This window comes from Pelodiscus sinensis, chromosome 3, assembly GCF_052426305.1.
Source record: "Pelodiscus sinensis isolate ZL-2025 chromosome 3, ASM5242630v1, whole genome shotgun sequence".
Classification (NCBI taxonomy): Eukaryota; Metazoa; Chordata; order Testudines; family Trionychidae; genus Pelodiscus; species Pelodiscus sinensis.
Window position 1 is genome coordinate 65,488,013 of NC_143054.1, and position 25,591 is coordinate 65,513,603.

Consider the following 25,591-nt stretch of genomic DNA (forward strand, 5'->3'; position numbering starts at 1 on the left):
TCAGAAAGCCTAGCATGCTAAAAAACAAAAGGAAGCCCAATGCCATCATTTCAGAATTGCTAGCAGCAAGGCACCCACCCAGTTTAATGAAACAATTTTTTGGTTATTATAGAACTCAATCTAACAAGCACTTGTTCATAGCCATTTTATTACAGCAGTGCTCAGGGTCCTGACATGCCTTTTCAAAGCATAAATTTACGTGCTATTCTGATACTCTCGCAGCATCTAAAAATCTTTATATTACTGTTACTTCTTTCAAACAACTTTCCATTGTCTAGCCACGCTGGGAAAAAAAGACAAGTAGTAATGGATGTGCTTTAATTAGGCTGCAGTTTTATTAATTCAAACTGGGTGAGCAAACTATGGCCCATGGACCACATCCATCCCATCAGATGTTTTAATCTGGCCCTTGAGCTCCCACTAGAGAGCAGGCTCAGGGGCTTGCTCTGCTCTGCACTGCCATGGCTCTGAGGTGCACGTCACTCCTCCAGCACCTAAGTTTAGGGACTTCTGGTGGCTCAGCACAGTGTTCCCATCCCAGGTGCCAGCTCTGCAGCTTCCATTAGCCAGGAACCATGGCCAATGGGAGCTACAGGGGCAGGAACTGTGAACAGGGCAGTGTGCAGAGCTTCCTGGACACGACTCTGCATAGTAGCTAGAGGGGAGACATGCTACTGCTTCTGGGAGCTACTTGAGGTAAGTGCTATCCAGAGTCTATACCCCTGAATCTCCCCGCAGCATCTTTACCCCGTCCCAGCTTTGATCCCCCTCTAATTCTCTGAAACCTTGATTCCAGATAGGAGCATCCTCCTGCATTCCATACCCCTTATCCCTGGCTCTACCCCAAAGCCTGCACCTCCAGCCAGAGCTCTCACCTCCACCCACATCCCAATACACAGCCAGGAACCTTCTCCTGAACCCTGAACTCACTTCTGGCCTAACCCCAGAATCTGCACCCTCTGCTGGAGCCCTCATTCCCTCCCGTACTCCAAACCCCAATTTTGAGAGTATTAATAGTCTGCCACATGGTCTGCCACATTTTTTCCATACTGAGATGTAGCCTCAGGCCAAAAAGTTCACCTTCCCCTGATTTAAAATATCTGAAAATAATCATGAACAAATTGTACAATGCATGACATCAGCATTTCCTTGTTTCCACCTGTTTGGGAGGCTGCCTTCAGCTTTCCCTCTTTCCAACATATTCCCAGCCTGGCAAATATCAGGACCACACCAATTTCCCTATGAGAGTTAAGGAGAGACTTGAAAAGCGAGAGAGGATGAGTCTCTGTTGTATAAGACATTAGGAATTGGGATGTGAAAGGTCAACCAGTTAACATCACCCTAAATGGGTGATGCTTACCTGTTCCAGATAACCAGTAACTGCTGTGGGCAGGGAGTTGGGAGCCGCCAGCCAGCTCCAACATGGGATGGTGGCGGGAGCCCATGGGCTGGGGGTTACTCCTTTTAAAATAACTGATATTATCCAACAAAATTATAAATAAATACATTTCCATTTCTGCCAAGCCTACATATAAGTAACCACTTGCATAGTAATTTAGAAATCACTTCTGCATTTTGGGCACCAAACATAATAATGCTGCTGGAATATAATTTGAAAGTAAGAATCCCCATACTAAAACAGACCAAATATTCATCTAGTTAAATACCCTATCTCCAAAAGATTCTCAGAAAGTTTCTGGAAATTGTTCTTGTTTATAAGCATTTTCTTTTTCTAATCCAATATCAACATAAATCTACCAACTGAAAAAATTATAATCAACATACATTTTTGCTTATTATTTCTGTGTAAAATTGGTATCATCTTATCAAACACATACATGACAAAAAATGAAATAAGAGAACTTTTCTTATGTGGCCATCATGGCTCATTATTGCAACATTTTTAGGCTTCAGCAGAAAACACAAAAAACATCTTGCAATTAAATAACTTATGTAGCTAATACAGCTTAATTTTCATTATGGAAAATCTTCCTAGGGGGCAGCTATAATGTGATTACTATTAATATTTTTAAAGAGAGCAATGAGAACGTGATATTTGTTTTTTGTTTTAAACATCTGACACTCAAAAGCTAAACATAAAAAACAAACATTCTAATATATTTCCCAGTAGTAACAGTTTTTCTATTGGTTATTAAATTGACATTTTCTGTTGACATCTAAACAAATATTTCTTGGCTTTCTGTCCTTAGAATGAGACACTCTCACAATCTATCACCATTTATATATATTAACAAGACCTGCGAATATTTTGAAGTGTTAGATGTGCTATTATTACCATTACTCGATTCTGTTGGCTGAAATAATGAGCAAAATATAAATTAACTGAAAAACTACATTCTTCATAGTTACTAGAGGCATGAAGAGAAAAGTATATATCAAACTGTCAGCAGGAACGAGACCAGACACTAAAATATTAAACAACTTGAAAATCAATTAACTTGATTTTAAACAAAATCTCTTCCATGGAAAACATAATGTATTGACTTAAACTCCAGTACACTCACACATGGGAACTGCCATTGTATAACACATTAATGCAATTTAGAAGCAGCAGATGCACCAGACAGAGAAATATGTAGAAGTGTTGTATTCTAAAAAACATTTAAATGTCTTGGGTAATGAAACCTTATCTTCCTTAGTGGGGTTTTGGTAGATATTAAATAACTAATAAGTCAAAGAGATACATTAAAGCAAGGTCTTGAATAAATATTAACTGTCATATCATTTTGTTCACCTGTAGATAGATAATATTTTAACAAAGAACATTTTATTTTTACTTTATAAAAAAATAGGAGGTATTTTAAAAGTCCAAGCCGGAATAGACTGCTTAATTTATTTTAAAATGTATCTTCTTTCACAACAACAAATTAGGAAAATTAACCTATCTATATTATATACATCTGCAGTACAGCTTCTTGGTACAGTACCAATCACAAGTCAAAGAAACAACTGTCTATGCTTCTAATGCACTTCTGCTACAGAAAGTGAAGAGGAGTATGTGTGGAGGAGAAGGGGAGGTAAACCTAGAAAAGATCAAGATATAATACCAGAGAAATATTTTCTGCTAAGGACCATTCAGGTGAATATTTTAGATTATATTTAAAAAGGGTAAGGAAGGGAAGAGATTACATACCCTTCTCCACCAATTCTTGTTATCTTTAGACGAAAATCAACAGAATTCAGACTGGGTGGCTTCCATTTCAAAATATCATCACATCGACCAGGCCTGTATTTCTAAAGCAAATTAAAGAGCAGTTTAATTATGCTTTATTAGTTTTATTTTAAGTTAAAATTCAGCATTTTCTACTTTATTAACTGTTTATTTCTGGGATAGTTGTAGTTAAGAATATTCTTTTAGTTGAAGTATTTGGCAACATGTACGATAAAATACAATACTTAGGTGTAACAAAGTAGTCACCATTTCATTTTACACCTGATTTGCTATCCCACTGTATTCAAACAACTGCACAGGACAAAGAACCGAGAAAGTAATTATAAATTAACATACTTGATATCTTCCTGCTAATAACATGATAATATGCTCTTAGAAAGGTAGTTTTCACATGGAAACTCAAACTGAGATGAAACAGAATAATAAGAATCTAAAATGCTGGCAACACACATATAACAATTTTTTTGCACCCTCAAATTTCTCAGACTATTTTGAGATGAGTGATTCTGTAAGCTGTACTGCTTTTTGTATTTGGTTATGGGTTGCTTTTTTATTTAAACACAATGTGAATAAGTCATGGTAAGCCATGTTTTTTCTCAGATCCAATCAGAAACATTTTTTCTATCGATCGAAGATTGTGCTGTGTAAAGATTAAAGAAAACCATACTAGCTACCTTTTGTATGCTGCTTCTCTATCCAGGAAAAATAAGCCTAAGAAATAGAGTACTTGTTCGACTGACACGTAGAATAGAAGGAAAAGTGTATTATGTTAAGTATTCAGAAATACAATAGAAGTCATCAGTTCATTATATTAAAAAAAAAGTCAGACAGTGGATTAGGGTTGACAGTGTGTAAGGAGAACTACCTTAGAACCCACTATTATATGATGGTATTTGCATGTAAACTAGGACACACTTATGTGATTCACATGTAAGAAATTTAAGAGATGGGGTTTAGTCTGAAGTTCTTGTTTACTATTTCTATTTCTTTATAATGTAAAAGAATCAATCCTCTCTTATATCATCAGAGGTAACACTAATAACCCTCATTATGGTTCATTAAATTCATAGGTGCTCCCAACCAAACAGACACACTTCCACTCTTTTACTCCTGGATCAATCATTTCTGTGGAATTAACAATATATGATTGTGTAAGGGGACTGTTACCCCTTACTAAAACTCTGTGGGAGTTTTTGGTTTGCCAGCTCACAGTATCTGAAGGGGAAGAGTTCATGAGACTGACTGAACCCAGAGACAATGGAAAGCAGCCAACACTCCAGCTCAGCCTGATTGACAGGTTGGACAGGCCAGTGAGGACAGTGAGAGGCCAGGCCCCGTCCTCCCTGTGAGCTGGGATTGTTCTGGCTCTGTCTCTGAACAAACAAGCTGTGTGCAGAAGTGGTCCTGCAAAGACAGAGAGCTGAAATAGGAGTACAAGCTGTGTGAAGAAGTCCTGCAAAAACAGGGAGCTGATAGACTGCCCTAGCAAAGCAAGCTGTGTGCCGAGGGGCAGTTTTTGCAGCAGCTGAGCCTGACACACACAGCTCAAGAGCGCAGACCCTGTGTTTAGCAGCAGACTGGCAGTGCTCAGAGTGCCAAAAGGAACAGAGAAGCAATGCAAGAAGCTAGGGACTGGCCACACAGCACAGCCTGCAGCTGGGAACTGCAAAGTGTGGGGAGAGACTCTGGACTGGGAGAGGGGTCTGGCCACTTAGAGCTTGAGGCTGTGTGGTCACTGCCAGAGCAAGTGTGTCCAGCCTGCAGCCCCCTGCAGCACATCCAAGGACTCTAAGGGGCCTGTAAGGAAGAGACTGTGGACTGTCCTTACACTCTGCAGGCTGCTGTTTTGATGTCCCTGTGCTACAGAGCAGGGCTGTGTGTTCTCATTTAACCATTCTCATTTTGTCTTATTCTTTTCTCTTTAATCAATTGTTGTTTAATAAATTGTATTTGCTTTGAACCTTATGAAGTGATCACTGGGCCAAGAAGGCCTGCAGTGTGAAGAGAGCACCTCGGAGTGGGGACACCCTAACTCCTGCCCCTAGTGACTACAAGGTCAGGGATTAAGCCCCAGGAAACCTGGGCCCAGCCTTGTTGGGGTTTCAAGGGCTCTGCTACTCAGGAGAGTGGAGGGGCAGCCCTCAGGATCAGGGAGCCGTGGGGTAAAGGAAGTGGGAGCGGGGACTCAGATCCTTTCGCTGGTTCATTTCACCGGGGTGTAGAGAAGCCAGGAAAGTTCCCCACAATAGCGGGATCATTCCCCCGCTTACAATTGCACTGTAAAAGTGAACTGTTTTTCATTGTTCCACCAGGTATGTATACAAGTGTGAGGTATCCAGCTGTCTGAATACCCTTCTGCAAAGAGCCTAGAATACTCTTGATGAAATACAAAAAGAGTCACAAACCACAAAATATTAATCTCTTTTCCTTCTTAGAGTCAGTTCATGTTAGATCTTCCAGCTGCCATTTCTGGCATCTCTATTTCCATACCTACCAGTCACTGCATCTCACTGTTGTTTCTCTCCCACCTTTTCCCTTGCAAGAGTAATTGGTGAAAGACCCTGAGTCTGAAACACTTACATTCTTTCAAGGGAGGCTATGTGGTTCATTTCTCGCCATACTAATGTGTATTTTCAAACTATAGTTTTATCACTAAAGTGCTAAAAAGAAGATCAATATTAATATTATATAGACTTACTTATCTTAACCGAATAAGAAAATAAAACAAGAAAAGTATTACTCAGAGTAAGCTCTTTAACCTTTCCAGACTGCATTATTGTACAGGTTGGCCCTCCATGGTGCGGCACCCTTGGGACTTGACCTGTCACTCATGTAAAGGACCAATGCCAATCTGACTGTTTCAAGACTTCTAATTAAACATTTCCTCATATAACACATGGAAACCTTTCTCTTAACTCTTTTATTTTTGGTGCTTTAGACTAGTGATGTGAAAGTGTCACTGTGTACAGTTAACTGATTAGCCCAGGCTCATCAGTCAATCTTCATGGTTACATGCAGGCTCCCAGTATGCACAGGGCGACAGCTTTTAAGCCAGCTCCCAATGTGTACAGGCTCAAACCTGTATATCAGCTCTTTCTACCCTTTGCACTACTGCCTCTGTAAGCCAGCTCCCCACACGCACCAGTTCCTGGGGAGCCAAATGCCACCTGTGCGTAACTGCTGAAATTTTCAATGGTTACATGATTACTTAATTACATTAATTTTAACATCCCTAATTTAGACAGGGACAGATAAAGGGAGACTGAAATTTAAAGTAACCTAGATTTAAGATCCACAGATCAGGATTTCTATGCCAGATCCTGAACTGAGAAATTCCAAAGGCTTCAAAGGATTGTAAGCAGATACTAGGTACTCTCTTGTAGGTTGAGGATTTTTAAAACTTGTGATTCTATTCATTTCTTGCCTGGACACTGAAGGCTATATAGGCCAAACCTGCGTCTTTGAAAATAACATTTCCTAGATAGTGGAAAAACTATGCCAGGCTGTCTATGTATGGCATTATGTTCTTGAAGAAATGCATTTAAACTGTGAAAGCCACCTCAGATCTACCACACCATGGATATAAAACAAGCTCTTAATAAAAAAAATGAATTTGCACTAAATTACCAAATCATCTTAAAGCCCAATGTAAAACCAACTGCAGAAGAAGAGAGAATGAAGAATTATTCTAAGGTTATGGATGAAAAGTTTGGGTATGTCTACACTAGCCCCCTAGTTCGAACTAGGGAGGCTAATGTAGGCATTTGAAGTTGCAAATCAAGCCCGGGATTTAAATATCCCACGCTTGATTTGCATCTTCCCGACCGGTCGCCATTTTTGAAATTTATAAGTCCGGACTAACTGCCTGCATCTACACGCAGCAGGGACCCGGTATTTCGAATTAAAGCCCCTAAATCAAACTACCTGAAGCAGCGGAAACTTAACAGCCTTGGACATACATTTGTGGCAACGGTAAAAATTTCAAAATTATTGTTGACAAACATCACACTTGCCAAGGGCAACAATAATTTGCATAAGGAGATCTAAGAGAACATGCCCAAGAAGTAATGGCAGTACAAACATACTAGCACAGGCCCTCATCGAAAGAAAAAAAAACATAAGTGATCCACTAACATTTCTCTAAACAGTTTGAAAGGGGCAGAGAGTAGTTGGATCTTGAAACTTACTGTTCTCATTACAGGAAACTGTCGACATGAAGGTCTCAAACTCACAGAAATCTAGTTTAAAATGAAATCTCAGCCTGCCAAAACACATTAATAATCCTCGTGAAGGGGTTTTATTTCCTTATTGAGTGATCACATACACACCAAACAGTACTGAGCCCTTGTCAACACTAAGTACTGAATCAAAATACTGTTTAAATGTTAGGTTGAAGTAATCAAGGATTTGGCACCTGAAGCATGTGACAGACTCACATTAGATCAACCCTAGCACATTACAGAGCTATTCTATCTAAAATTATAAATTGTTCTAGCAAATACATTCATAGTTTTAAAGCAAAAGCTGAATAAATCTGTCTAAGATCTAACTGCTCACTGAAATGGTAAATAAACAGTAAATATGACAAATTTACCCTGAGCAGAAAACAATTATAAACGCTTAGTTCCTCTTTTCAAGTATATTAATCTAAATGCCATCTGAAAGTGAAGATTAATGCTTCAATATGAAGCCTATTAATTCACTCCAACCACAGAAATCAGAACTGTTAAATATTGCTCCCAGAAATGTATACTGGCAACTTAAAAACCAGTTAAATTGTTAAGTAATTGTTAGGGAAATTTTCTTATCTGTTGATGCTCCCTTCCATGTTTAGCTCATTAGAAAGAAGTTGAGCATGTACGTTTTGAAGGCGCACATCATATCCATGGTTGATCCATTATCAGGCTTCGCTCCAGTCCTTGGTTTTGCAGGACGATCTTGCTTTGGTCTCCAAAATCTCGTGTCTCTGTTAAAGCAGCTTCTGTCCTGCAGTGCAGGCTGGGCTCAGTTCCCCACACTGCGTATTGTGACTGGGCTTCTGGTTGCACAGGGTTTCACCATGGTTCTGGTTTGACCCAACCCCCTTCACTTCCCAACAGGGAGGTTGGTGAGTGGGCCATATTTCAGAGAGGGGCCCTATGACATGGCACTTGTGCTTGCCACTCTAATTTGATGCAGCTACCTCCACATGAGGGAGATCTGAAAAATTTGAGCTGTGTTGTGACCCATGCACCAAGGGCCAGGTAGCAACACTACAAGTGGGAAGCTAAATGCTGCAAGACCTGTAGGTCAGAAGTCAAAGCATCTGCTGCTACAAGCTTAGCGGAGGGTAGGCTCTCTTCCCCATAAACAGCACCTGATTGTGCACTCCAGAGGGTCTCCTACCACAGAGAGTAGGGCGGCACCCTCACCCCAGGGTAGTACCCATTCTGCTCTAGACACTTGAAATGTTGGAAGATCTGTACCACACCAATAAGAAGTTTCCAGAGATCCTGATATGTCCGGTCACCACTGGAGGATACTATGGCTGACATTATGTCTATCTACAACCTCTCTTTTGGGAGCTTGTGTTTTCAAAGTTCATACTGTGAACCTGAAAAAAAAAAAGATCTTCATGGAGGACTATTGAGAGGTATTAGTGACAAATATTGCAACCACATGCATTATATTGCACATGAGAGCATCTTGTATTAAGATTAAGCATGGCTTATGTATCATTGTGGGCCAAGGATTCTGTACAACTCCAGAAAGGGAAGGTTGCTTTTAGCTCCTTCAGGAACTAAAAACAGTTGAGAGTGATTAAGGTGACTCACTCAAGTTGTGACCCCATACTCCAGGGGCCAGGTTGCAGAGAGATACTAACCCCTGCGGAGGCTTGAAAATTCTATTTTGAACAGGGCTTTCCAGATACCAACAGACAAAGAACGGGCTTTTGACATAAAAGACTGCATTTAAACTGATTTGAGGGCTGGTGGTCTTTCTGTTTCTAACGGATAGGACCTTACAGACAGGAGTCACCAATTGTTGCAGAAAGTCTGGAAAGTCTTTGACCTACAAGGGGCTGCATTTGACTAATTGGGTGACCTCTGGTAAACTTTTAGCAGGTGTACAGGAACTTCTATTGTTTATTGTATTCTCTCTGTAATACTTTTTTTACCTTAAGAATAAAATTTACAAACTTATAGCTTCAATTGCTTAAATATTTGTAAATACAATATTCACCAACAGAAGAAGTAAAGTAGAAAAGATAAAGTAAAATAAAAAGATTTATTTTGACCAGATTAACTAACTAGTCATTTTAAAAATCAATATCTGATTATGGTGCACTTCCTCTAGAAGGGTAAATAATATCATAAATATCTTCCAGAATAAAGAACCAAATGACATCATTTCATAAAATGACGACTGCTATTGTATATGCAATAATCTGTAAACAGCTATCAACATTTCTTTCATATTGTGGCAGAGCAATGACCTTGGGGTCCTGCTCTACTAGGCAGTTAGCGTTTGCCTCAGAGGCTTGCTGTCCACAACACAGAGGGAAGGGTCACAGCTTACTGAGCCACCTTCATCATAGGCCAGTCAATTGGCTTGGAGTGGAACCCCTTCTTGCTCCCAGACTCCCCTCTTAGGTGTAGTCTCTGCAGTGGTGTGGGGAAGTCTGGGGGAAAACCAGGCCCACTCTCTACTCTGGGTTCTGGTCTAAGGACCCTAAGGGCAGTGCCAACATGCAGTGTTTCCTTCACTATCAATGCTGAAGTCCACCCAGGGACACTTCCTTAAATGACCTTTCCCATTACCTTCTTAGTACCTAAGCACATCCTTCCTGCTCCTCCACAGTGCACCTCCTTACTTCTAGTCCTTAGCTCCTATGCTCCCCTGAAGCCTTTTAAACTAGCCCCAGCAAGTCCTTAATGGGCTGTCACAGTATTTTGATTAGTTTGTCTATTGTTCTAGGTGCCTGCCTGACTTAATTGCTCCACAGCAGCCCCTGCCCAGGTCATTCAGGGAACAGAAAATTATTCATCTAGTGGCCAGTATTATTTACCTTCCATCAAGCTACTGTAGCTGACTGTATCAAGGTCAGTCACAGTATCCAATAATCTATGGCTGTAATGTATGAATGATATAGCCCCTATTTTATTACTTAATACTTTGGTATTAAGAATACATAGTTATCCTTATGCAAGTCATCACAGGAGTAATGCCGAAAATCTCAATGGGATAAGAGGTCTAAAATGTTTCACTCTGCTGATATTAAGAAATATCCAGCATCTTTGTTATGCTTATCTACATGCTACAGTTACACTGTAACATCTACCTTCTTAAACTATCAAATTCCTCTGTGTTTTATTTAAAATACGAATCAGAGCTTTTATATTCAACATACAGAAGTCTGTGGATATGGGAATATGAGGGGGTGCAGGGTTGGTATGTGTGGGGGTGCAGCAGTGTTATGATGCTGTGGCCAGATGGAGGCTGGGCCCCAATTGGGGGCTTGTTGGCCAGGCTTCCTATTCAAATTAAATAAAATATTATGGACAACACAAAAGGTTTCAACATTGTCTTTATTTATGGCAGGGGTGGAGAACCTTTTTTGGGTCAGGGGCCACTGAGTTTGGGTTAAGGAGGCAGTTGTGACCCAAGGCACAGGACTGGAGTGCAGGGGTTGACCTAGCGTAGAGGATGAGGTATAGGGGAGTGCAGGGATTTTGATTTCTACCTAAGGGAGGGGATTAAAGTGCAGGGGTTTGAATTGTGACCAGGGCAGGAGTGGATTGTGATCTGGGAGAGTGGATTGGGGTGCAGGTCTGGGAGGGGGTATGGGCTCAGATAGGAGGTTCTCCCTAGCTCTGGGGGAGTGGATAGGGGCACAGCCGCAGCAATCCACTTTTGAAATGTACAAGAGTCCCAGTTGCAACTCTTGTACATTTCAAAGTGGAAGCACCTCACGGAGCCTTGGGCCAGAGAAGGACTCAGAGAGTCTGCCCCCTCCTCCCCCCCAGGCCTGGGCTCCACATGGTGTTTCAATATTTGAAATGCACAATAGGCTCTAGTACATTTCAAAGGAGGAATGTAGCAGGACACATCCACCTTTGAAATGTAGCAATAGTCAGGCAGGCTCTTGCTACATTTCAAAGCGGAAGCACCCTTATCAACCCTGGGGACTATCAAATAATTATTTAACCTCTAGGTTCTGGTGCAGTTACACAATTATTAGATTAATTGATAACTAGCATCCCAATAGCTATCATGTCCCCTTTTAGTCTTCTCTTTTCCAAACTAAACAAACCCAGATATCCGAAAAGGCAACACACAGAAACCTGTTAGAGAATACTTTAACCTGCCTGAATACTCATTAATGGATCTCAAAGTCACCATGATGTTTCAGGCCAATTCTACAAGCCAAATACACCGGGAAGGGTTGGAACTTAACTTCATTTACAAGTTTGATTCCTATCCGAGAGGAATGAATAAAGATATTGACTGTCTCGCACACTACCTTCCACATCCTAATGACTTAACCAACCAACCAATGGGTACTTATGGAGGTGCAAATTTTTCTTATGGTCCTCTTGTAACTTGAACAATCTAATTCACTATTCCTCCCCCCCCCTTTCCTCCTCCCCCTCCACTGCCTTCCCTTATTCTTGGATCTGGACTTTTAATACTCCAGTCATTTGCAGGACTGGGTTGTACCCACAAAAGCTCATGATATCATCTACATGTTTTGCTAGTATTTAAGGTGCTGGTAGACTATTTGTTGTTTTTAAGTTTTTCCAATTCTTTCAGTCTTCCCTCATAAATGAGGGTTTCTAGAACTTTAATAATTTTTGTTCCTCTTCTCTGGACCCTCTGCAACATCTCCACATTCTTCTTGGAGTGCGGTTCCTAGAACTGGAAACAATCAGCGCAGAGTAGAGCAGAAAATTATGAAATCTCATTAAAATTATATCCTCTTATCAAATATTTGCAGAATTGCAAATGTAACAATTTTACAAAAAGTGCTGGGATGATTGGGGGAATTATACTTAATTGAGTCTTATTTTATCACTTCAACCAGTTTTTTCGATGTTACAGAACCATATGAAACCTTAATAAACATGAAGGCTTCCTAAATAAAAGTCCCATTTCTCTAATCTTCCATTGATAAAATGTCTTCACTGTGACCTTTTAGGCTCCTAAATTTACATTTTTACTGCCACTGACTTCAATAAGATTTGTGGGTGCTCAGGATCAAGCCATTTATATTTGGGTGTTTTAATATAGTGTGGCGGGGTCAGTCCCACTCCTGGGCCCCAACCCCTGTTCAACCTACTGTCCCACAGTTTAGGAGTCACAGTATCAGACTCACTTGCCTTGTTTTGGTGTTTGTCCCTCTGTTGTCTCCCTGCAGCCTTTAGCAGGGCCAATGCTGTTCTGCTTGGCTCCTCCGGTCTCCTTATCAATTGTTTTTCTCTAACTCCAAACTCCTCCTTCACACACTCTCAACGCTCAAAACTCCTTCTCAACTCTCTCTCCCCCCACCCCCCTACAGGGAGGGTTTTTAAAGAGGCCTTGTAGCAGCCTGAATCAGCTTCACCTGGCTCTTAATTAATTTGCAGCCACCCCAGTCTCAACTGCCCCTAATTAGCCAGGATTGCTGCTGTTCCCTCTGCAAGAGCTGCCTCTCTCCCCTTCCACCAAGCCCTTTAACTTGCTCTGTCACATATCCCCCTCCCCTGCTCAACACTATGGGGTTGGGCTACTTGGGGCGGCAGGCAGTGCACCCTCGATAGGCCGTCGGTGTTGCCATGCTTGGCTCCGGTCCCATGTTTCACTTGGAAATGGAATGGTTGCAGGGACAGGAAGCACCACATTACTCTTGCATTCCTGTCTTTATTCCGGTGCATTCACTGTTGGGGCGCGTGCTCTGTGACGAGGGTGAACTGTCGTCCGAGCAGGTAGTATCGTAGGCTCTTCATGGCCCACTTCACTGCGAGGCATTCCTTCTCTACAATGGCATAGTTTCTTTCCCTTGGGAGGAGCTTCTGACTTAGGTATACTATAGGATGCTCTTCTTTCCCGACCATTTGGGACAATACCACACCCAACCCGACTTCAGAGGTGTCGATCTGTAGTAGAAACTCCCTCTCAAAATCTGGGGCTATGAGCACTGGGTCACTGCACAAGGCTGATTTTAAATCGTTGAATGCGTCCTCTGCTACTGGGGTCTATTTCACCACATCTGGGCCCTGGGCTCTCATTAAGTCTGTCAGGGGACATGCCCTGGAAGCTACGTGGGGGATAAACCTCTGGTAATACCCCACTAGTCCCAAGAATGCCCAGACCTCTTTCTTTCGTACAGGCCAGGGCCAATTCTGTGTTGTAGCCACTTTATTCAACTGGGGCCTCACTAATCCCCTCCCTACTACATACCCCAGGTATTTGGCCTCTGCTAGTCTCATTGCATATTTTGCTGGGTTTGCAGTTAGGTCAGCTTCCCTTAAGCTGTCCAGTACAGCCGCCATCTTCTCCAAATGTGTCCCCCAGTCTGGGGTGTGGATGATGACATCATCAAGATAAGCAGCTGCATATGCACGGTGAGGGTGCAGTAGCTTGTTCATAAGTCGCTGGAAAGTTGCAGGGGCCCCATGTAGTCCAAACGGGAAGACGGTGTACTGATATAGGCCCTTGGGGACGGCAAAGGCTGTCTTCTCTCTGGCTTCCCTGGCCAAGGGAATTTGCCAGTACCCCTTGGTCAGATTGACGGTGGACAAAAACCCAGCCTTTCCCAGCTGATCTATGAGCTCATCTATTTGTGGCATGGGGTATGCGTTAAACTTTGACATCTCATTCAATTTCCAGAAATCACTGCAAAAACAGAGGCTGCCATCAGGCTCAGGCACTAAAACAATGGGGCTGGACCATTGGCTGTGGGACTCCTCAATGACACCCAGTTCCAGCATTTTTCTTACTTCTTTTCATACCTCCTTGAGCTTTGCTTCTGGGATTCAGTAGGGTCTAACATTCACTCTTATTCCTGGGTCTGTGATTATGTGGTGCTTGACCTCAGGGCCAGACTCTGTTGAGAACACATCTGAGTGTCGCTCCAGCATCTGAGTGTCGCTCCAGCATCGCAAGAACCTCTCCCCCCCAGCCTGGGGTTAATTCTGGGGAGAACCCCACCTGTCCCTGTTGGCTTTCATCTAGTATTGCTGCCCCCAGGGCAGTCAGCTCCACCTCCCTGTCTTGCCATGGTTTCAGCAGGTTAACATGGTAGATTTGTTCAAGTTTCCAGCGACCAATTGCCCACCTGGAATTTCCGGACTGTCGCCGGACGGTTGTAGTAGGTTTGCTGGGCCTGCTGGGCTTTTTCTAGGTGCTCTCTTACAATGAGGGAAAACCGGAGCGATCTTGTCCTTCATCCGGAGAACATGCTCTACGATATTGCGTCTGTGGTTTGGCTGTTCCACCCAGGTCTCTTTGGCGAGGTCTAGGATGCCTCGGGGGTTTCACCCATATAGCAGTTCAAATGGGGAAAAAGCTGTGGAAGCTTGTGGCACTTCCCGGATGGCAAACATGAGGCATGGGAGTAGAGCATCCCAATCTTCCCATCCCGACTCACTACCTTCCGAATCATGTCCTTGAGGGTGCGGTTGAACCACTCGACAAGGCCATCCATCTGTGGGTGGTATACTGATGTCCTCAGGGCCTGTATGTGAAGCAGTGCACACAGGTCCTTCATTAACTTAGAAACAAAGGGAGTATGCTGGTCGGTTAGGATCTCCTTGGGTATCTCCACCCTCGAGAAGATTTGAACTCACTCCCCTGATATTGTCTTAGAATGGGTATTTCTCAGGGGTTCTGCCTCAGGGTATCGGGTGCCATAGTCCAGGACCACTAATATGCTCCGGTGTCCTCAGGCTGACTTTTCGAATGGGCCTACTAGGTCCATAGCGATGCGCCCAAAAGAGATCTTAATAATAGGTAGGGGTACCAGTGGGGATCTTAAGTGTGGCTGGGGCCCATGAAGCTGGCATTCGGGGCAAGAGGCACAATACCATCGGACCTCCACAAATCCCCCTTGATAGTGTAGTAGGTTCTAGGGCCTTCCTTCTACGGGGACCTCATTTACTTCAACTATCTCTTTATGAATGTTTTGATACAAGGGGTCGTTGGCCTGATCCTGTCCAAAATTTTCAAGTGAGGGCCCTACCTGCCTGGACTCTGGGGAACCTTCGGCCCCTTCCATACTAGGGGGCCCTCCTGAGCTAGGCCCAGCCTCAGGCTCGTCCACCTCTCGCAGTGCTGCATTATTGGTTGGCTGAGTTTCCCCACCAACCCGGCCCTGCCTTAGGTTCTGGGTCAGGATTTGAGTGCCCCGTCTCTTGGCCGCCCTCCTTTCCTGCCTTGATTTCCGGGGTTTCCCAGGATCAGAAAATAGGTCCTGGGAAAATTAGTGAAAGCTTGGGAGTGGGCTCTCTTCCTTTCCCTCAGTTGTAGGGAGCAGGTTTACTAAAACCAGGGAAGCCCGATCACAAGTGGGTATGGGAACTTCGGAACCACCCCCACTGCAACCCTTGTGACATTCCCCTGGATCTCTATTTGTACAGGGACAACAGGGTAATAACTGACATCTCCATGGACTCAGGAGATTCCTGTGCACTTGGCATTGGTCAGCTGATTGGTCTCAGGGCAGCTGATGGAACCATATGTGACAGTGCTCCGAGTCCACCAGGGCTGTGGTCTCTACCCCGTTCATCTTAATGGGTCAGGTGTACAGATGGGGGGCCATTGCTAGGCCTGCCAAATTTATGAGAGTACAGGGGCCTCCCAGGTCCCCTAGGTCACATTGCATGGGTTCTGTCATGTTTGGACAGTGTGCCGCTATATGCCTATCTCCCCACACGTGTAGCATCGATACCCTGCCTGGGGCATCCCCCTATTTCTTAGGCTACTGGGACTTACCCCCTGACCTTCCTGCCCCCGGTTCCCAAGTCCCTTCATGGCCTCTGGCCGCTCTTCTGTCTCCCTCTTTCCCAGCAAAGTCTTACTCGAGGGTTCGGAGCCACGGGACTTTGGTGGCTTTGCTGAGGGGTTGCAAAAGTCCTTCACCTGTTAATTGTCTTTCCACGAGGGCTACCATCTCATCATATGAAGAGAGGTCATTCTGGCTGACCCAGACTCGCAGATCGGGTGGTAGGCCCCTCATAAACGGGTCCAGGACACCAATTTCCACGATCTTCTCCAGGCTGTAGGTCTCCGGCCCGCAACCATTTTTGGGCTAAGTGGATCAGGTCAAATAGTTGTGATTGGTGCTCTGCTCTCCCCGTATTTCCACTCATAGAACCTTTGACCTCTGACAGTAGTGGTTACTCCTGACCTGGCGAGGATCTCAGCCTTCAGCTGGGAATATTCAGTGGCGGCCTCCTCAGGCATGTCGAAATAGGCTTTCTGGGCCTCACCACACAGAAATGGAGCCAGGATACTGGCCCACTAGGTTCGGGGCCAGCCTTCCCGCAGGGCTGTCCTCCCAAAGGCCAGGAGGTATGCCTCCACATCATCCTCCCTTGTCATTTTCTGGAGGAAACTGCTAGCTCCATCTGAGCCATGCACCTAAGTGGTCAGAGCCTTTAGCTGCATTATTACCTCCTGTAAGGTGGCTCAATCCTGGGCAGTCTGGCTCATCATCAGCTGGTTTGTTTCCTGTTGTAGTCACACTGACTCCTGCTAGGCAGCCACTTGAGCCCAGGCAGCTTATTGCTGTGCTGCAGTGGCTTGTATAAGGGCCTTTACTACATCCTCCATCTTGTTTTTCTCCCATCTTAGTAGGGTGGCCTAGCCTGCCCTGGGTGGGTCTGCTGCAAGGTCTTGCTGCAGCAAAACAATCCCACTCCTGACACCACATCCACCGAAGCCGCCTTCCAGAATTCCATCCCTGGCGGCTGCAGCCCCTTCCCCCTCCCTGACCAGGAGACACGGGGTCTGTTGCCTCCTGGTGTTGGCCTCGCCCCACGTGGAGACCTACGTGTGGGTGTTGGCATGCATGGTGGGGCCTGCGGCATGGTGGTGGCCTCCAAGACGTTCGGGAAGGTGGTATTCTTCCTGGCGTCCGAAGCCACTGCACAGGAGGCGGTGGAGAAGGGTTTGGTGCTGGGTGGAGTCCATGTCCCACTTGAGCCTTTGGAGGACCTGGGCATACGGGTGGTATTTTCCCCTGTTCCTCCCTCCCTCCCCAATGCCTCCCTACAGTCTTTCCTGTCCACCCTGGGGAGGCCCTTGTCTGTCCTAAGTCCCCTTCCTTTGTGCTGCAAGGACCCTATCCTCCACCACGTTCTCTCCTTTCATGGGCAGGTACAAATCCAACTACTGCAGGCGGGGCATGGTGGAGAAGCCCTAGAATGGTCATTTCTAGTGCCCTAACAATGGGCCCAGTATCTTGGGGTATATTATACCTTGGGGTAGGCCTGGTGTTTTCTTTGTCGGACGACGGGTCACATCCAAAGGGACTGCCCCCTGGCCCAGCTCGGAGATGCACTTGGGACCCTTGACACCCAGGAGGGCACTGGCCCTACCGTAGCCGGTGGCCCTGACGGTCTAGACCCTGGGGTCGCCCCTCCTCCAACCATGACCATCATCAGTTCCGCTCGGGCTCCGAAGGGCCCAGACGAGTGAGCGGGCGCCATTGCCACCGCCAAAAGCGGCAAGATTGGGCCTGTGGAGGAGAGGGCAGCAGGGTCGGTGATGGGACTTGGACAGGGCCTAACTCAGGGGGAGGTTTCCTCTTTCCCAGCTGCCCAGCCCCCATCTTCTCTCACTCTCCCATCACTGCCCTTGTCCCCTGGCTCTTCCCCCATTCGGACCCAGCCCTCCTCCTTTGAGTGCTGGGAGGTTGCCATGGGGAAGCACCGCAAACAGGCCTGGCGTTCCACCCCACCCACTGAAGGGGAGGATACCCTCCTTGTGCCTCTAGGGGTGGACATCGAAGCCATCCCTCCCTCTGAGCCCCGGACGCTTCACAGAGTCCCTGCAAGAAGGAGTGTCCACAGAGGATGCTCCCACCATCCCCACCTCTGCTGCGAGGGCGACTGCTGACCCTGCTGTTGACAAGGGCGACCATGTGGCTGCGGGCAGCGGGCTTGCCTTCATCTCCCAAGATGAAGCTTTACGGTTAACCCTGGCTGACTCAGAGAGGGATCAATATGCCTTGGAGGGACAACAGTTGGCTTCTCCTTCCCGTTCTAGCCTGCCACTCTCCCTTTCCCCTGCCTCCGGGGTGCCCCAGAGTGTCACTTGGGCCACCGAACCCCTGGGAGATCCCAGAGGGCAGAAGTTCCCATCATTACCCATCACTCCTGGTGCTGAAGCCTGGTGCTGGGGAGATACTAACTTCCCCCACCACTGCCACTGATCCCCCGCCCTGCGAGGAGCCGTATCCCAGTGCCTCTTCTGTTGAGGCTTCTGACCCTGCTCCTAATCACTGCCCCACTCCTGCTCCCTGTTCAGCTGCTCTCCCAACCCAATTTCCCACTCTTCTTCCTGTTCCCCCTCCTCCTTGTCTTTTTCCTGAGGGAAAGGCACTTCTTCCTCCCCCGATCCCTTCCCTGACATCTTTTCCTCCTCTTACGCTGTTACTGCTGCCACATTCAGCTCAGACGTTGGTCCCCGGGAGGTGGTTTTTTTCTCTCCTGCTCCCAGCACATCTGGGGCTGTTCTCCCTCTGTCACTACTCCTGTCAACATCCCAGCAGGGACTTCAGAGTCCCTGCTTTCCTGCATCATTTGGTCGCGGGGCACGTGGAGAGGTATGGCCAAAGGCCCCGATGCACTGAGGGGCAAGATGCGCGACTTCTTGGAGGACATTCGTGGCTCCAAAAACAAAGTGGCTCTCACCCTTCAGCGCTGGGGGGATTTCCATCTCATCCTCCAGACCGTAAGGGCCATTTTGGGGGAAGGAAAAGGGACTGGGAGGCTGCGGCCTACCAGCGGGTCTGTAGCTTCCGTGATGCCCTGCTTACATTTGGTACAGTCATGGTTTGCTGCGGGCCCCAATGGGGACTGCAAGCACTTCTGCTGGCGAGGATCTTCCCCAGCCCTCTCAATGCCACCGTTCGTCATTGCAACTCTGAACACCCGGGGTTTCAGGGTGGGTCTCCGTAGGTGTTGGGTACTCTTCTTTTCGGGGGGGGGGAAGGTGATACCCTGTCATCTTCCTGCAGGAGACCCATACCGCGTCGGCCGCCGAAGCTAGCTGGTGGCTGGAGTGGGGAGACAGGGTGTACTTTAGCCACCTCTTGGCCAATCAAGCTGGGGTGGCGACCCTATTCTCTCTGAACCTGCAGCCCGAGGTGCTGAGGACTGACAAGGTTGTGCAGGGCTGCCTGCTGCACTTCCAGGTCCGGATAGAGGGGCTAACATTAAATCTCATTAATGTCTATGCCCCAACATCCAGTCTGGAGAGGCTTTGCATCTACCAGCAGGTGTCTGCCTTCCTCAGCTCTTTGGATCCTCGTGAGTTCCTGGACCTGGGCGGGGATTTCAACTGCACCCTTGAGGAATGGGACCGCGTGGGGACTGAGTGGTGCCCAGCCGCCACAGACGTCCTCAGGGACATAACAGACCAACACTCCCTGGTGGATGAGTGGCATGACCTCCACCTGGGCGAGGATGCAGCGTTTACCTTCGTCTGGGTGGAGAGTCAACGGTCGTTTCATTTCCGGTTGGACTGCACTTCTCTCTCACGTCATCATCTCTCTCACGCCAGCTCCTCCAGCATTTGGCCAGCTCCATTCTCAGACCAACACTTGGTCATCGTGATGGCCTCTCTCTCCTCGGAAAAGCCAGGGTCAGCCTACTGGCATTTCAACAACCGCCTGCTAGAGGACGTGGGCTTTGTAGCATACTTCCGGGAGTTCTGACTGGATTGGCGCAGGCGGCGACGTGCCTTTCCCTCAGCGCGGCAGTGGTGGGATGTGGGGAAGGTGTGCAGGCGCCTCTTCTGCCGCAACTATACCCGGGGGGCCAGCTGGAGAAGGGATGCGGGGATAGAGCAGTTGGAACGGGAGGTTTTAGAGCTAGAGAGGCAGCTGGTCACCGGCCCCAGAGATTCACTCCTCTGCGGAACGTACCAGGAGAAGAGGGAGGAACTTCGGGCCCTCGACGACCTTCGGCCCTGGGGTGCCTTTGTTAGTTCTCGCATCCACCTCCTCAGGGAGATGGATCACAGCTCCTGATTCTTCTATGCACTGGAGAAAAGGAGGGGAGCTAAAAAGCACATTGTCTGCCTTTGGTGGAGGATGGAGCCCCCCTCACAGATCTGGTGGAGATGCACGAGAGGACTCACGCCTTCTACGCCTCTCTTTTCTCACCAGATCTGACCGACGCCACAGAGTTCTCTGGAACGAACTTCCAACAGTCAGCGCAGGCGACAGGGACCGGCTAGAGGTGCCCCTCTCTCTGGCCAAGTTCTCGGAAGCCCTCTGTCTCATGCCCACCAAGGAGTCCCTGGGCATGGACGGGCTGACCATGGAGTTCTACTGCGTATTCTGGGACGTCCTTGGCCCGGACCTTGCCAGAGTCTGGTCTGAGTCCTTGGAGAGTGGGATCCTCTCTTTATCATGCAGGTGAGCCATGCTCACCTTGTTGCCCAAGAAGGGAAACCTCTGTGATCTGAAGAACTGGCGTCCATCTCGCTTCTCAGCTGTCGGGCCAGCTGTATATTCTGGCCATCGAGCCCTTCCTCCATCTCCTTCGCAAGAGGTTGACGGGGGTTGGTGCTCTGTGAGCTGGAGATACAGCTAGTCCTGTCGGCGTATGCCGACGATGTGCTCCTCGTGGTCCAGGACCTGGGAAACCTGGCGCTGGTGGAGGCCTGCCAAGCCGTCTACTCAGCGGCCTCCTCCGCCCGGGTCAACTGGATCAAGATCGCAGGCCTGGTGGTAGGGGCTGGGTGGCAGGCGAGCTCCCTCCCACCTGTGCTTCAGGCCATCAGGTGGAGCGCAGGTCCGCTGCTCTATCTCGGCGTTTTTCTCTCTACCACCACCCCTCTCCACTGGATAACTGGCAGGGTTTAGAGTCCACGGTAGCTGAGCGGTTGCGGAGATAGTCCTGACCCCGGGTTTCCTGGATCAGATCCAGCAGCTGATGCTGCAGTTCTTCTGGACAGGACTGCACTGGGTCTCTGCAGAGGTTCTCCATCTTCCCCTGGAGGAGGGAGGACAGGGTCTGACATGTTTGCATACGCAAGTCCGTGTCCTCTGTCTCCAGGCCCTGCAGAGGCTCCTATATGATGCAGGTAGTCTGGTGTGGAGCACTCTGGAGCACGCTTTCTTTTGCCGCTTCCAAGGGCTCCAATATGACGGGCAGCTCCTTTATTTGAGAGGTCTTCTGCAAGACCTCTTCGAGCTACTGGTCTTCTACCAGGACCTCCTCCGGGCGTGGAAGCTGCTTGCGGAGACCAGGTCCCTGGGCCCCACCATGGGGGAAAACCTCCCCGTGGAGCCCCTGCTACACAATCCCTATGTACGTGTGAAGGCGGTGGAGTTCCCCTCGGTGCGCCAGAGGCTGGTCCTGGCAGAAGTCACAAGGATCAGAGTCCTCTTGGACTTTGACCGTGGAGACTGGGTGGATCCTCGGGCGCTCGCACAGTGCACGGGCTCCCCACCCTATGTACTCCCCAGCGCATACTTCAGAAGGTGAAGGACACTTTGCTGCCCACTGCTCGGGTTTATCTCGACAAGGTCCTGCGAGAGGGTGCACCCTGCCTGCCCCTTACCCCTGGCCCGCCTGATCTATTCATCGGCCCTAAGCCCCGCGTACCTCCCTGACTGCCTCCCTCTAGTCACCTGAGCCGGCTGTACGCGTTGCAACCGGTCCCTTCCGAACCATGCCAAAGAGTCACCTGTACACACTCGTGCTTCACACGCTTCACTTCCCCACCCATGTGTCCCGCCCAGACACAAGTGGCGGGACCTCCTCCCACAAATAGAGAGTGGGGAGCCCCGGTGGGCCAGTCTCTATTCCACCTTGGTTCCATGGCGCACAAGCGTGTATTTGGCGCGGTTCACCTCCATTCCCGAGATTTGCCCCTTCTGTGGTGAGAGGGAGAACCTGGCACACGTCTACCTCTAGTGCGCCAGGTTACAGCCCCTCTTTTGGCTCCTCCAGAACCTCTTGTTAAGGTTCTGGCTGCACTTCTCCCCTCACCTGCTAATCTACTCAGACCCCATCCATGGCCCCAGAAAGTCATGGGACCTTCTGGTCAACCTCCTTCTGGCTATCACCAAGATGGTAATTTATAAGACCAGGGAGGGGCCTGCAACTGTGGGGCCTATTTCCGTTCCTGCATCCACTCATGTATCCGGGCAGAGTTCCACTGGGTGGCGTCCACTGGCTCTCTCGAAACCTTCGAGGGGCAGTGGGTGCTGTGCGGGGTTCTCTGCTCGGTGTCCCCATCCAGTTCCCTTGTTTTAGCCCTGTGACCCTCACAACCATCCCTGTTTTCTCTGTATTTGTCCCAAGTAATTACTTGGTTTTCTGGGCTCAGTGGACCCTCCCCATAGGCTGGGGGGAGGTCCTTTATATGTGGATGGGCTAACGCCCACCACCTCCCAGACTCCAATAGGCACAATAGCTTAAGGAGACTACTATTAGTGTTGGCCTATGTAGTCAGAGGGTGAATTTAAGATCTTGCATGAACTAGAACAGGGCTACTCATCTTTGGAAGCCCCAAAGACCACAATGATACAGTACATACCAAGGGCTGCAACTTAAGTGTGATTGAATATACATGCAAATAGCTTCTTTCACACTAACGGGCATGAATACAAATCTTAAGGCAAGACTACACAACACACAGGCCCCCATTTAAGTCAGTTCTGCTGATATTAATAAAATACAATATTTACCCGATTTTCACCCGTATGACAGCACTTTTAATGAGCAATGACAGTCCAGGAATTTAACTGCTAAAAAGCATATCAACAGAAGACCATCATATTGACTACTTTTTTGTTTTGGCTCCCATCCGTGGGCCACGTGTGGAACCCTACATAAACCCAAACTGCACCACAGGCCGCAAACTAATGGCCCATAGGCCACGTGTTGAGTAGCTCTAAACCAGAAGCTAACACAAACAAACAAAAAAGAGCAAATTATCAATTTTCACCATGGCAAAAGTTAATAGTTCAAGGCCAATGTTGTTTATATATTCAATAATAGTCAGGAAAAGGAAAGGACAATGAAATGACACAGTATCTAGAATTCAAAAAATTATTAGGTTAACCCACATTGGAGAATTGTCTACGGAACTTCAGAGGCACCAACAAAACTAAATGATCCACAATGACATGAAATTTAGTGTTGACAAATGCAAGGTAATTAACATTGAAAGGAATATTTTTGACTACTAACACACATTGCTGGGTTGCACATTAATTCAAACTTCAACTCATGTTGCAGAAGTGGGATTAATTTATTAACTAGGAAGACAAAACAAATATACTGTGGTTTATTTCCTTTTAATTATACACTTTACAGAATTTCTGTACAACCATCTAGAGCTTTTACCAAATGTAAGTATAAAGAAAGAATAATGCAGAAAACGAGCCCAAGAAGTTAAGTTTGTCGATGGCCATAAGCAGGGCTTGCCAAACCGTGGCGAGCTCTGCTTGCCAGCTGTGCTGTCCGGCGACGCCCGAACCTGGCTCTTACGGGTTACAATCTACTCGCCACGGGCAAGTAGATTGTATAATTTGTTGAGCCCTGGCCATAAGTGCCATATTCATACTGCTACTGGGTCCTGTTCCCAAGTATCTTACTTCAGTCTTATTTGGTACAGCTTTTGGAATACATTATATCTTATTCATTCACAAAATGTTAGAATATGAAATGTGGGTATTTACATCCCTGATTATTTTATACCAAACTAACTTTAAAAGTATTCCCAAATATTCTATGGAAGTTCTTTTTTTAAACTTATTGTTTCAAGATGCAATTAGTTTCCAGCAAACTAAGATTCAAACAAAGTGAATATGAGGAGTTATATTTTGAAAGTAAACATAGCAAGAAAAGTTTTCTCTCTCTTTATTTGTAAAGATACCCACTAAGATATAGTTTATAAGTACTACCAGGAGCAATCTGATTGGAAGACAAACAGCTTGGTAAATACCAGCAGTTTCAAAAGTAATCTTCATTTGTAAATGCTGAGAGAGTTTTTGAAAATAGGGGGAAATGGCAGTGTTACAAGATGATACTGGCCTTTTAAGAGGATGAAGAACCAGTGTACCTTTGACTTGGTCAGGTGATACCAGCTAAGCTTTCAAAGATGGCTCTTGGGCTCAGAGAGAGGGAGATCTGGTGAAAGGCAACCTGGGTGAGCCAGGCTCAGAGCTAGTCACCAAAGGAGCCAGAGTCCTTTGGGAAAGGAGGGAGACGGAACCTGAGAGCTAAATAGGAGGAGGGGAACCTTTGGACTTGTAGCCCTGGGTGGGTTATGAAACTGTGAATGTGCTGATTTGACCTAAGTTTGCAAAACAGAACTGCATGAAGAAGACTGCAGATGTGGCTGAGAGTTTGTCAAATAGCAGAGGAACCCTACCTTGTTACAGGAAGTGGAAGCTGGCCCGTATAAGCTGACTTTGGCTCATAGAGCTCAAGCTTCAGTGCGGTAGCCATATTAGTCTGTAAGTAGAAAAACTTAAACAACAAATATTCTTGAAGCACCTTAGAGACTAACAAAACATGTAGATGGTATCATGAGCTTTTGTCGGCACAATCCACTTCTTCAAATGAATGCAGTTTAAAGGATCCAGTTTTCAAATAAATAGCACAGAGATAGGATGGGGGAGGGAAGAGGAGAAAAAAAGAAAAAAAGGAGGAAAGAAATGATCAATTAGAGCATCCATGCTAAATGAAGTTGATAAAAATAATTAGTACCCACTTTAAGTACTCTTTGCTTGGTTTTTTATGTCACTAGGGTGTGGAACGTAGCAGGCTGTCCTGGCAATGTCTTTGTTTGGACTTCTGTTGTAGAAAGTCTCTACATCTCTAGGGGCTTCATCCAAAGCCCACAGAAGTTAAGGTAAAGATTTACTTGGGCATCAGATCAAGCTATTAGTCAAGGCACTAACAGTATCGAAAAGTCTCAGAGGGGTACCTGTGTTAGTCTGTAACTTTATCTCTTTGTAATTAATTGCGAATGTCTGGAAAACATAAGGAATTATTTTAAAACTCACAAAACACTGCTAAGGCAAAAATAAGGAAAATAATAAATTTTGCTTTTAATGCTGCAGTGTCTAAGCTACAGATTCAAACCTCACAAACAAAGAACTGTAATCATCACTAGACTCTGGCTCTCTGTTTGGTTCAATAAATCTATAATGAAATCAAGAGACCTGTTGATGTGTTCAGTAAGCAT

At 46.5% G+C, this 25,591-nt stretch overlaps 1 protein-coding gene across 5 annotated transcripts in view; it reads right to left on the bottom strand.

Moving 5' to 3' along the window:
* Window positions 1–25,591, bottom strand: part of RNGTT (RNA guanylyltransferase and 5'-phosphatase) — a 433,610-nt gene that overhangs the window by 89,853 nt on the left and 318,166 nt on the right. For all 5 annotated transcript variants that reach the window (XM_075923870.2, XM_075923868.2, XM_075923869.2 and 2 more), the window contains one exon: window positions 3,155–3,255. In XM_075923870.2, coding sequence (XP_075779985.1) covers window positions 3,155–3,255 — 101 coding nt within the window. The remainder of the gene's footprint in view (window positions 1–3,154; window positions 3,256–25,591) is intronic.